General features: G+C 49.6%; 1 protein-coding gene across 1 annotated transcript; it reads left to right on the forward strand.

Moving 5' to 3' along the window:
* Positions 506 to 12,802, forward strand: LOC110405589 (serine protease inhibitor Kazal-type 5-like). The gene is made up of 12 exons (XM_021410994.1): positions 506 to 833; positions 1,173 to 1,236; positions 2,745 to 2,872; positions 3,002 to 3,050; positions 4,664 to 4,794; positions 5,321 to 5,402; positions 5,740 to 5,807; positions 6,537 to 6,618; positions 8,879 to 9,006; positions 9,369 to 9,432; positions 12,061 to 12,113; positions 12,571 to 12,802. Exons 1-11 carry the CDS (start codon positions 514 to 516, stop codon positions 12,064 to 12,066), a joined length of 1,122 nt encoding a protein of 373 aa, XP_021266669.1. The 5' UTR covers positions 506 to 513; the 3' UTR covers positions 12,067 to 12,113; positions 12,571 to 12,802.

Genomic DNA, 13,180 nt, shown 5'->3' on the forward strand with positions numbered 1-13,180 from the left:
ATGTGCTTCTGATCCAGCAGAAACTCCCATTTTTGATAACTTCTGAGTTTGATAATTATAATAATTAAGCCAAGTCCTTTGAGACTCAGAAAAATGATTTGATTCAATGGCTGAGAAGTCAGCTTCGCTCACGTTTTAATCAAATAAGCTTCTCTCTGCTTAGTAAAGACCCTTTTGGAAAACATAGTAGCCAAAAATAACTAAATGCTTCATTAATTCTCTCCAGCCCACATTTCCAGTTCCCCTGCAGAAGAGGCAATTGGCTGATGCAGCGTTAGACAACATTATTGCTCCCATCCCTGAGGAGTGTGCTTTTGTGGTTCATCCCTTGCACCTCAATCGCTCCTCAGTTACTCCACTCTGTCCAATTGCTTTCACATCCTGCTGGCACTTCTAGGGCTGTATTTTATGCTCTTGAATATAACATAGAGTCCTCCCCTGCAGCGGGTAGCAATTTGCAGCTGTATGCAAATTAAGTGCGTATTCCTTTTCTCATGAATAATGGCCCTTGCAATGCGTTTTGAACTTTCTTCTTGCCTTGGGAGCCATGAGCAGAGCTCTGAGCCCAGCAAGGGGTGGGGGAGGGTAGTGTGGCAGCCCCAGGGCCCCCGCCCCCCAGATAATCAAATGTGGACGAACTGTTTGCAGGACCTTGATGGCCTCCGAGAGAGCCCTCCGTTGACTGTCCTCCTCCGTGCATTTCAGAACGAGTGCATGAAAATCTGGTCCCTGCTTCGCAGCGGGAAGTTCTCCTGTCACACCAACAGGCAGCCCATCAGAGGACCCGATGGCAGGAGGGATCTCAACAAGTGCCTGATGTGCCAGCGGCTGCTGTGAGTATCAGCCCCTCGGAGCCCCGGGCCAGCCAGAGCAGTTTGCAGTTGTCCAGGAAAGCACTGGACCCAACAGTTTGGTTTTTTTTGATTCTGTAGAGGATGTTAATAGGATGGGAACAACTGGATGCTAGGCAGTGAGAAATGATGGCAAAACGCCACCAGTGAGGAGATGCTGAATGCCCTGAGCATGTCTCATGGGGCTGGAGACCCAGACTGTCCCACTGCATTGCACAACAGGAGGTGGGGTTGGCAGGGCTGCTTTTAATCACCGGTTATTTTGGCTTTACGTCTGAGCACTGCATGCCACTCTGCTGCTCACGCCTCCCTTTCTTGCAGGGAAAGATACTCAAGAAACAAAGGGAGTGGTGAAGAAGCAAACAGGAACGTGAACTCTGGAGAGGTGAGCTGAAGCATCGCCACTCGGCAGGCCAGCAGCAGGGTGATGCTCTGCGGTGGCCCCTCTGCTTTCTGGCCTGTTCCCTGCCTGCAGTGTGGGGAACAGCAGCTTGGCCAATGTACATGGGTCTGGTGATGCTCGGGGCAGAGCAGTTAGAGCAGCAGCAAGCTTTGTGCTATCTGCCAGCGTAAAAGAAACCTGAACACTGTCCACCCAGGCAATTACTGATACAGCACCTATGGTCTGTGTTTGGCCAGAGCATAGGCTAAGGAAGATGCCTCCTGTTTATAAAGCACACTGTTGGCATCTGGCGAGTAATTAGCGATGGCGCATGAGAGCTCTGACTAGGGCGGGGTGTGGGACAGGCTGGCTCTAATTGTGCCCTGTTTATCTTGTTGATACACATGGCTGGTTTCTTTCACCCACAGCTGTTTCTCTAGACAACATACCTTTATGGAGTGGGACTTGTGTTTCCCAGTCTTGGGTTTTCATTCTGTATTGGAGTGAGCTGGTTTCCATCAGATAACATTGGCTGCAGTGATTTATTCTTTTACACCTTCTGGTTAAGCAGGATAACTTTCTGGCTCTGCTGTGTCCAGGCAATTTAAATGATTTATAAAGCATATCTGATCTAAGGGAAATCTTTTTTAAACACCTGACTTGCCTACATGTGGTCCTAAAGGCAGAAGGACTGTTCCAGGGTGTCAGGCAGACAGCTGCCCTGGATTTCACACCCAGTTCGGTGTGGCTTTTGGCAAGGAATTCTCTGGACTTGGCTTCCCTACCTGTAAAGCTGGGATAAGCTCAAACCATCTCTTCCACACACTGTAAGAGATTGGGGAAAAAACCTTAACAGTGCTGTATAAAGGAGCCTAAAGGCTCAGTATAGCACATGTGCTGCTGATGCCCCATACCTGTTTGTGGGTCCTGAAGGACATAAGAAGTCTGCTCAGAAGAGACAGAAATGCTTAAGAAGGCTTTACCACAAAAGTCTTGTGGTGTTAACACATAATGTCATGCTGTGCAGAAGGTAAAAATGCCCCCATCTTATCTCTGCATACCTGGAAGCTTGAGGTATGGAGGGTTTTTTGTATGCAGCCTCTTCACCGCCCACTGCTTTTAAAGATTCTGGGTAGTGTCCTCACTCAGCAGTTTGAGAAACTGACTTCTTCATTCAAAATTAAGCAAGAAAGTGTTGATTTTATACTTACAGTAGAATCTAAGTTCTTTAGACAGGCTCTTGTGTGTCTCCTCCATTAGAAATAAAACTCCCCTGGATCAGAAGATAAATGTGCTCGGCTAAGAACACAGATTTATTTGCTTTACATTGCGTGCTATGGTTTAAGAAAAACACATCAGGCAAACAATTTATGGTTTGCCACTGAGTTATGCCTCAAGGAAACACAACTGCTAGAGATGTAATTGATTGGGCGGTGACGCTCTGTGGATTCATGGGAGATGCATCTCGGTCGGCGTGTCTGTGTGAAACCACATTTCTGATGCTGTTGCAGGACGAGTGCCGGGAGTTCCGGGATCTGTTCAAGAATGGGAAGCTTTCCTGCACTAGAGAGAATGATCCTGTCCGGGATTCCTCAGGGAAGCAGCACAGCAATAAGTGCATCATGTGTGCGGAGAAGTTGTGAGTAGAGAAAACCGCTGTTTGTTACTGAGAGCGGCCACGGGGCCGGGGTGGGCTCACCCCTCCTGCAGGGAAGACCTTGGTTCCTGGAGCAACACTCTTTACCTTCTCATCCTTCTTCTCTTTCAGCAAAAGGGAGAATGAGCAGAAGGCAACTTCAACCAGAGGAAAACAAAAGGTGAGATTAAAGTATTGGGTCAATATACAAGTCTATATGACTTTTACCCAATATTACCATACTCAGTTGCTTTGTCCATACTTTGGAGATCCACTTGGCTTTCCCTGCCTGTTTCTTTTTGATTCTCTTTCATGCCCTGAGTGAATGGTTTGTCTGAATGTTGTGGTCTATCCCACTGACTGCAGTGACACAGGGACAAACCCCATCACAGTAAGAAGCTGAGCTGCACTGCCCTGACATCTGGCACGAGGGTGGAAAAGGCACTGCTGCTGAGAGTGCTAATGAGGTTGAAAAGAAAATCTGGGTGAAAAGCTTTAAATGTGAGCTCTGAGATGCTCAGAAGTTCATTATGTTGTGGGAGGAGAGTTCAGCCCTGTGCTGTCCCTAGGGTGGCTCAGTTTTAGCTTTCCCTGATTGGAAACCTCACTCTCATGATGCAGCCACTGTGCCCTTGTGCACTGATACTTTTCTGGTGAGAGCAATTCAGTAAGGGGGGAAAAAAAAGCACTAAGTAATGCTTGCCATTTCTGTCATTCTAGGAGCTGGTACGGTCCCCTTAAGCCTCATTCTTGGGGATAATCCTGTTTCAGTGCTTTTCCTAATGACAGTGGCACAAAAAAAATGGAAGCGTTAATGAAACTTGCTGATGGCAAAGCTGGGAGGGGAGGATCCGCAGATCACTCAGGACTAATTGGATAGCACTGAGGCCTGGAGTAATAGAAACAAGATAAAATGTAATAACAGAGAGTGCAAGATCACACAAGCAGTGATTAACGAGAATTCCTGCTCATCAATTAGAAATGACAAAGGATAAGAAAGCTCTGCATTTATTAGTGGGTCACGGATGCAGCAGGGCCGTGAAGAAGGCAAACGTGCATCTCAGCAAGGTTTATGCAGCAGAGGTCGGGCTGGGAACAAATCCCCAGAAAATCCTGCTTTGAAGGGAGAGGGTTTGAGAGATGGTGCTTGGGAGAAGCAGCTCTGCCACAGCAGGTCTGGGGTTCACCTGGGGCTTGGCTCACTGCTGGACTGTGTCCCTGCTCCCCGTGGCCAGTGTGGCACTAGGAAGATGTGGGTAATAAGTAATGGTGAAGTGGGATCTGGTTATGCGTCTCCTGTATCTGCTATTTGGAACTGGCTGTTGCAGGGCCTCGAGTATCTGACTTAAAAGTAGGGACTTGGAAGCATGTTGCATTGTGCTGTCATGCTTGAGATGTTGCTGCTTGGTCCTCAATGTGCTGCTGGTTGTGGGGGGTATGACTTGCTTTGTACGTGAAGTTTTCTGAGCTGCAACCTGGGAAACACCTGTAACAGCATATTAAGGGTGGTGGGATAAGTGGGAGGGACCTAATTTCCTTACTGGCCGCATTGCTGGCATGCTTTGGAGAGCCCCACGTGGAGCGTGACAATTAGACCACGCCGGAGAACTCCCGGCACGTGCCATGCAGGCAGAGGCACCCGTCACTCTTCTGACTCACTCTGTTTGCAGCCAAGTGGCTGTGCTGCACGCCCTCTTCTCTCTCTCACACCCGGGCTCTCTTGTGGTGCATTTGTGATGTTTCTAAAGCTCAGAGAAACAAGGCAGGGTGCCTCAACCGCTGCTCCTTCTGCAGGATGACTGCAGCGAGTACCGCTCCCAGTTTGAGGCTGGCGGGCGGCTGTCCTGCACGCGGGAGAACGACCCCGTCCGGGATTCCTCGGGCAAGCAGCACACCAACAAGTGCCTCATGTGTGCCGAGAAGTTGTGAGTACAGTACCAGGCAACAGCAAAGAGGGAAACCTCACACTGCCAAACTGCGGCTTCTGCCTCTGTGGCTGCTACCTGGGGGAGTCCCGAATCCCAGCGGCCCCCCAGGAGCCGCTCCTGCAGTAGGGCCATGGATATTGTCCCTCTTCCCACATCCCCCTATAACCCCTCAGGAAGCAGAGGAGAAGCAGGGTTGATAGAGGGCAGCCCTTTCTTTGGGGCAGCTCCCAAGGAGATTCCCACGCGTGTACTTTGCCTTCCAGATGCTCTCTCTCTACTCCCATAGAGCATATGCAGAAGCAGCCCTGATATGAAAGCAGCCACCTGGAGCCGGGATGTAGCATACAGTGGGAATGGTGAGGAGAAGGGAGAAGGCTTAGGGGTGGGAGTTAAGCGCAGGGCCACCAGGGATGAGGAGGCTGGTGCCTAACGGCATGATGCTGGCTTGCAGGGCAGCCCCAGCTCCTGGCAGCATTCACACTGCCATAGTGCTCCCTTCTTTCTCCTCTCCCCCTTTTTCCAGCAAAAAAGAAGCTCAAAGAGGAGGTCAGTCTGGTGGGACTGCCCAGCGCAACAAACTGTCCACTGCAGAGTGTGCAAACCAGGTGAGACTGAGCTCGGAGCCTCACCAAACTTGGGTGGGTTTGGGGACCCCGGTGGCCAAGGGCTGCCTGTGGGTCCTGGTGCTTGGGGTGCTGGAGCCTGCTGGTGATGGCAGGGAAGCGGGTTGCATTGGAAGCCCTGCTAGTTCATGGGAAGGATTTGTGTGTGAGCATGCAAAGTGGGGAGTTTTGGAGTCCTGTATGGGGCAAGCATCAGAGCTGCTTCTCCAGGAAGAGCCCCGCAGTTCATAGGGTCCAGGGGGAGGAGAGGGAAGGATAGGAGCTGCTTTAACTTTGCTGCTTCACTTCATTCTCAAACATGATCCTCCCCCTTTTGCAGAAGAGCTGCAGTGGCTCAGGGTTACAGCAGGGTGTGAACGAGAGACGGCCATTCTCCACAAACGGAGGGTGAGTTCAGCAGCACCGGGGTCCCAGCCTGGCCCCACATGTCCTGAGGTCTTGACACTAAGAAACACATAGAATAGGGCATATACAACCCTCCCTCTTTTTCAAAGACATTCTTATTTGTCCTGCGCACAAAGCACTGGTGACTGCTGTGCTCAGAATCCCTCCCTAGCCTTGCCCCCTCAATCCTGCCTCCTGGCAGGCACACACCTGTGCTGTTGCCTGGCCCAGTGCATTCTCATCTGCTGACTTGAGGCAGTGCCTGGTGCATTGTGTGCTTTCTGGGCACCGAGCGACCCCCTTGGTTTTTAGGGCTGCCAGACCCCAGCAGGGCTCAGTTGCTGTGTTATCAAAGCCTTTGAGGAGCAATTAGTCTTCCAGCTTTTGGCTGGTGCAGCCCATTCATCTGCCCCCAGCCAGCACTGCCAGCAGGCAAAGAGTGCTAATAAGCTCTCTGTAGCAGCAATGCCTGTAGAAACCTGGTCCCTGAATATGCTGGGATCATCTCTGTGATGGGGATCTGTTGCTGACCACCCCTAAGGACTCAAAGGTCCTGCTGGAGGGAGTGCCTCCATCCCACGGCAAGCTAAGTGCCCTGTTGAAAAACAAGGTGCGGAATAACGGCAATGCACCTTAGTGCAGTTTAATTCCACCCGGGGTGATGATGTGGCTGAGTGGGTCTGCACGCAGCAAGGGCTGTGCCATGAACTCTGTGCTTTCTCTCCCTGCCAGCCCACAAGGAAACTTGGCTCAGGACTGCAGCCCAGCATCTGGCCGCCAGGGACAGAGCGGAGGCACCAACACCTACCAGCCGGTACGCCCAGCCCCTGTGGGTCAGGCACAGCCTTTCCCAGCAGCTGCCCCAGTTTCTGCTGTTAGCATAAAGCCTTACACTTGGACCTGTATCCTTGGAAGGGTTTGAATGGGTGGTAGAGACCATACCCTGATGCTGTCCCCTGGCATCAAAGAGGAGTGAGGCTGGATGTGTCCAAATGGGAACCTCTGAAGCCAGTGTTGCTGCTAGAGGTGGCTCATTGTAGGTGTATGTCAGGTATGGGGGAGCATCCTCCAGGAGGTGATGGTGGTGTCCCTTCCTGAATGCTGAGATGTTGGGTCAAAGGCCGTGGCCAGAGCAGGGTGCTGGGGCTGACCAGGGGACGAGGACAAGGCTGACAAGGGGGGGGGGGGGGAGAGTACTTCAGGAGGACACACTGAGCAATAGGTAATGACTGCGTGTGGAATCATGTGGGAGGGAGAAGGGGGTATATGCTCTCTCCATCTCCACAAAAAGAAAATTCATTATTTTCAACGAAGCTAAAGTAGAAATCATGAAACTAATAAGAGAAAATAAGTTACTATAAAAAGGATGACTAACCTGTGGATCTTGCTGTCACAGGGTGTTGCCAAGAGCTACGATGATTAAAAAAAATGACTTGCCACTTATAGTCCATACAGCCATTTAGGTAACATTTTGGAAGCGATAGGAAATGCCTTTCTGTGGGGCTGGAGGAACCTGACTGCAGACTGCCTTAACTCCCTCTCAAGTCTCTGTCACTGGCTGCTCTTAGAAAAATGATATTAGAATAGGAAAACCTGGGAGGCGGTTCAGGTATGGCAGTTTTAATGCATTCCAGAGGCAGCATTAGGCATAATAATGCCAGTCTGCTTCAGGGCTTAGTGGTATTTCCTGGTAGCTCCGGAGAAGGAGTGGATGCTGATCAGCCTGACTGACAAGGGGTGATTCAGAGAGCAAACCTGCCCCTCTCCTCGCTCCAGGGCCATCTGTGGGTTTTGTCCCAGAGAGATGCAGTTCCCAGAGCTGAAGGAGAGGCGGCAGTCACTGCAAGGACTGGGGGACTGCCGGCGTGGCAGTGGTTGCCTGCACACGGGTCATGCCGTGGGCAGCAGTGTCTGGTGCGTGGGAAGGCATCTGGCAGGGAACTGCAAGGGTCAGCGCTGTCTGTCTTCATGTCATCGTTAATTACCCAGAGGAGGGAGGAAGCAGCACATTAATGAAATTAGCAAGTGATGTTTAAACAGAGGGTGTTACTGCAGCACCCTGTGCCGCTGAACCCCCTGTGCTGCCCAGCTGGAAACCTTTCTTCTTCATGGTGTTTTCCGCCCCATAGTGCTGCTGACCCCAGCAAAGCGACGAGCTATTGAGCTATTGCTTTGTGTTGAATGGCATTTCTCCAGGTGGGACAGGAGGTGAGGCATCCTGCCTGCAGCTCTTCTCCGATTGCGCCATTTGCAGTCATTGCAACACCTTTTATAGGACCTGGAGAAGGGGATGGGAACACAGAAGTCGCTCCTTTGTCTCTGCATCTTTTTCTTCCACCTCTGGTGCAGAGGTGGGCAGTGAGGCTGAGGAAGAGGGGGAGCAGGCTGTAGGATCTCCGACCTCTGCTGTCTGAAACTTGCCATGACTCTGCAGCCACCTGTGCCAGTGTGCTTGCAGGGTGACCATCTAATCACAAGGAGTCTTGTTCTTCCTGCTCTGAGCTCCTTCTAGATGTGCCACGTCTACTTTGTAGGAAAATCTATACCTAGATGCTCCTGCTGTCATGCTTGAGAAGCAACAAGAGGGCACGCTTAATTAGTCAGAGCTATTCGTATGTGTTTACATCTCTTCATTCCGTGGGTGTCAAGTTGTGCTGCGTGTCGTGCTGCCCTTGGGCAGCTGCACTCGATTGTCGAGGTTTTCCCTTCATTTCTGTCAAGTGTCTTGCGGAAGCAACAGGCATGAAAGCCTTGATAGAGAAGTATAGGGACAGGTAGCAGAAGATTCTTGTATTCTCACAGATTTGCAAGGTGAAGTAACTGTGCCCTGGACCGAGATGTCAAGGTGGATCAGATGAGTGGGTCTGTGCTTGGCAGTGGGGTCAGGGGGGCTTTGTCCCCCAGTAGTGCCTGGTTGGCCCAACAGAAGGTGTTACCTCTTTGCTGAAGGTGTGATGGACGTGCTGCAGGGCAGAGGGGTTCAGGGCAACACCTGGTTTGTGGGCGCTCTAAGTTGTGCATAGGAGGGTCTTGCAAGAGAACCAGCACCAAATGCAATTTCTTTCTCTCTTCAGCTGGACTGTGATCGAATTCTGCATGGGGTAAAGGGTGGAAGGATTTTCTGCAGTGAATCCTCACAACCTGTCTGTGGCACTGATGGGAAAACATACAAAAATGAATGTGACTTGTGTTCAGCTGCCATGTGAGTAGGCGGAAAGATTTCAGTAATACGGGGCCATCCACTGTTCCCGAGTGTCTTTTGCAGCACAGTGTTTGTTTTGATATATCATGACTCACTATCAAGTGTGTCCTTGGTGCCTCGCTGTTAAGCAAACATAGATCAAATGTCTGAGATTAATCTGATGACAGCTAATTAAGATACACAACTTTCCAGAGTCCCTTATTCCCTTTCTGCCCAATCATAAGATTGTTCAGGGAGTAATAAATGCCATCAAATTGGAAGTAGCATCAAAGCTTTAAGGATCCCACAGAGGACAATCGTGACGGTGTCAGAGAGCTGTGGCACTGGAAGTTAATAAGCAATGTCTTGTCCTCCCTTTGCAGGAGAGCATCTGTCTACATCACAGTAAACTATCGAGGTGAATGCCGAAAGACCATCCCTGAAATGGTAAGTGCCTCCCTGCTGTGGCATCCCATTTCTTGTTCTGGGTGTGTGCTGGAGACCCAGCCTGGATCCCATCTCTGTGGTGGGATCATCAGAGCCCTGTTAGCAGGGTGCTCGTGGTCCACATGTGTAAATACACTTCAGACTTGGATTTAAGGCATATTGAGCCATAATTGCCATGTTTTATCTAGGCTGTTTGCTAGGAGAGTGGCATTTTGGGAAAACATGTGGCTTTTCTCCTGGGATTTTGAGGAGGTCAAAAAAAAGACTGGAATTGCATAAATCATAAGGGCCTAGTTTCCCAAATGATATCTAGGGAGTTGAATGGGAGGGAAAAAATATTCACTAAATGGCATTCTTTTGGGAAAGGTCCTGAATCTCATGTGATTCTCCTATAGTAGATGAGTCAAAGATTTCTCAGTGATGCTTTGTCTTCACACTCATGGCAGCTCACCAGCCTTCAGAGCTTTGGTTTGCAGCCAGGGTCTCCCAGTTTGTGTGTCTTGGGTGTATGGGACTGACCTCAGTGCTGGCATGGACTGCTGGGAAACTGAATATTCATCCCTAGGGAAACACTGACGTTTACTCCCATTCCAAACCTGGAATCAATCAAAATATCAAATCAGCCAAATTAAGAAGTTGTGCAATTTTTCAGTGAGAGATTTGGCTTCTCAGTATGAATTTGCTGGCAGTGTTTGCAGGTAAAACAGTACTGCCCCTTAAAAAGCTTTAGAGCAAAATAGCCATGATAGGGCTTTTACTCTCCTCTGCTCAGTACTAGGATGCCCACAGATCCCCAAAACATTAGAAAGGAGCCATCCCCACTCCTCTTCCTCTTTTCTGTGAGGTACAAGAGTGCTCTCAATGCTGTTTAAAGCAGAAGAAATAGTGCAGAGAAAAATAGTTCTGCTTGTGATCGTACTGGAGGTCTTTGTGTTTTGCCCTTTGGTGTGATGAAGCCATTGCTGGCTCATGTATGCTGGGAATGGAGGCACTATGCAAACTTGTCGGTGGCTGTGCTCACTCTGCTGGAGACAGCCAAGATTGGGTGTACCATGGCAACTGAAAAGCAGAGAGGATTCCCTCAGAACTGTGCCTGTGCTGGGATTCCTCACCATTTTGTGTTTTACCAAGACATTACAGCTCTTGAGTCTTTGCAATTAGAGGAATATGCCATACACTAAAAGTCAGACGGTTTGTAGCTATTCCAAGGAGAGCTTGAAGCAATTAAGGGGAAAGTGATAAGCTTTTTCCACTGGGGGAAATCCCTCACAAAAACACCCCTCCAAACAAAGACTTATTATTTCTTTCTTTATGTATATTGTGTCACCTGAAGAATCAGATTGGAAATTTATGGAAGCCCATTTCCTTAGCAAACCTCTTGTGTCCATCAAAGACTTCCCTTTTTTCCTCAGCTGGAAGCTTATGAACAATGTACTGATCAGTGTTATTTTCCACCACTGAAATTCATGCTAACGTTCAGCTTAATGCATCCTTCTGAAGGCCCAGGCACTCTCTATTTGGAGGAGATCACCGTGTCTTTGGTGTCAGAAATGGTCTTAGACTGTTGCAATATGCAGAATGAAAATGTCCAAAGACTGGAGTCTTGGAAAAAGATGAGATATTGCTGCCCAAAAATGTAGTTTGTTCTTGAGTCATGTTTTGAAATGAGCCACGGTAGCGCTGTGTTGCCTGACAAAACGTGTCCAAGCTCAGAGCCTGCAGCTGTTCCTGCTAGCAAAGCTCCTCCCGGATCTCCAGGAGTTTGCGGCAGCTCTCCCTGACGGTGGCTGGATTGCCATCAGGGAGGGATGGCTGTAGGAAGGCACAGGAGAAGTGTGGTTGGAGAGAGATCTGACATTAAAGAACGCGTCTGGACAGCGTGCACTGATGGGGTGGAGAACCTTCCTGCAGAGAGAGCCCTGGGGCTGGTTGGCAGCTGGGCCTCTGCCGCCCTTGTGAGGTCTGTGCCATAAGCAGCCTCCTCTGATCCTGTTCTGCTTTACTGCGGATGAATGTAGTTGAGTCCGGCGTTTAGATTTTTATTTTTATTTTTAACAAGGCAGCTGGCCACTGTGTCCTTCATGCTGTGACATACAGCTGTATTAATGACGGGTCTTTCCAGAATGCTTCATTTTTAATGCTGTATTTTTTTCTGCAGTTTCTCTTTTTGTTCAGATACTTTTTCACAGATCTCTCATGTGATAGATACCAGTCTGTCCGTGTTAGTTAACAGGTCAGGCAAAAAAAAAGGTATATCCAGTTTTTCCTTTTTAATCTGTTTTCTAAAGGACAGAGTATTCACAAATTTCTAATGGGCAAGGCCATTACATCTACAGTGCTCTTTTTGTCATATCTTTTTTAAGAGTGCAGAAGAAGGGGGGAAAAAAAACCAGGACCTTTCCCAGCTAGATACTGGTTTTGGAAAGCACATAGCTCCAGGCTGAAATTTGTCTATTTTCTGAGGCTGGCAGTGACCCATCCACTGCTCCAGTGCCACAATCTGTCCCAGCTGGTTTCTGTGGCCACTGAGCTGTCCAAAGGGTCTGTCATGTAGGTCCTAATGCTCTGCCAGCGTAACAGCAGTGGTTGTGCTTGTGGATGGACTTATATTTTGCTCTTTCTTTCCAGAAATAATGGAGTTCAGATTGTCAGCAAATACCAGGGATTAGCTGTGACCAAAGGTATAGTGGTGCGGTGATTTACTCCCTCTTGGACAACTTGACTGCATTTCACAAGGGTTTGGGTGTCAGACCTTGCCTGGGCAGGCAGCAGGGTATGTCTGGGGCAAAGGGCTCTGCAACACACCCTTCCCTATCGCCACAGCACAAGAACGAGGTGTGTGTCTTTTGCAGAAGCAGCAGGGTGGAGGGAAGCCCCCGCCAAGGGGTCTGAGCCCATTGGGAAATGCCAACTTCATGAGGACTTCCTCATCTCTACAGGGAGGGGCCCTGCTCATTCCTTTTCCCTCAGATATCCCTGCAGAGGGGAGAGGATGCTGGCAGAGCAGAGTACTGCAGTGCCCTATCACAAGGAGGTGGAGGTGGCCCGAAGCATCCTAGCTTTGAGCTTTCCTTGTAGTTCTATGTCCCTTGTCTTTTGGAACTATAGTAATAATCTTTCTGCCCCCTGTTTCTCTAGGACAACTAAAGGAAGATCTGATGTCAAGCATCAGGGGGGCTGCTGAGTTCCCAGTGCTGTTGGATCCACCTTCATCTCCTTCTGCAGCCCATGGGCCTGTCCTCGCTCAGGTGGAGGGTGAAGGGCTGCGGGGACCCAGTGGTGGCTTCCCACGTAGGCCCCACACTTGTTGTTGTAGTCGCTGCCTCGCTGTGTCTTAGCATGTTTCTACAATAAAGATAACTCCACGGCGTCCTGTCGCTTTTCTTCACTGAGCCTCGCGGGAGGGACGTGCGAGTCCCCGGTCCGGCTGCTCACCACGCATCCCGTGAGCACTAAGCAGCAATCCCAAGCGACGATGTCAGACACAAAGAAGAAGAATGGGGTCTGGGTTCTGTTAGCAGGGACCAGCAGTTGGGTTCTCTGACTCGCTGTAGGGCCTTGGGTATATCTCTTTGTCTCCCTTCAGCCCTTTTCTCTTGCCTGTAAAAAAGGACATTAAAAGATGCTTACCTACCTCAGAGGGTTGTTTGGAGATTTTAATTCGTTTGCATTAGAGAGCCCACAGGTAGAGCTCTGTTCCTATGCACCAAACCTGGTGTGCAGGTGGTTTAACTGCTGCAGTCGTGGC

This window comes from Numida meleagris, chromosome 12 (assembly GCF_002078875.1).
Source record: "Numida meleagris isolate 19003 breed g44 Domestic line chromosome 12, NumMel1.0, whole genome shotgun sequence".
In the NCBI taxonomy this organism is placed as follows: domain Eukaryota; kingdom Metazoa; phylum Chordata; class Aves; order Galliformes; family Numididae; genus Numida; species Numida meleagris.

Coding starts and splice junctions, on each gene's coding strand:
- LOC110405589 (XM_021410994.1), top strand. CDS start 514: ATGCGTTTTGAACTTTCTTCTTGCCTTGGGAGCCATGAGCAGAGCTCT. Junction 834..1,172: donor CTGATGTGCCAGCGGCTGCT/GTGAGTATCAGC, acceptor CCTTTCTTGCAG/GGAAAGATACTCAAGAAACA. Junction 4,795..5,320: donor CTCATGTGTGCCGAGAAGTT/GTGAGTACAGTA, acceptor CCCTTTTTCCAG/CAAAAAAGAAGCTCAAAGAG.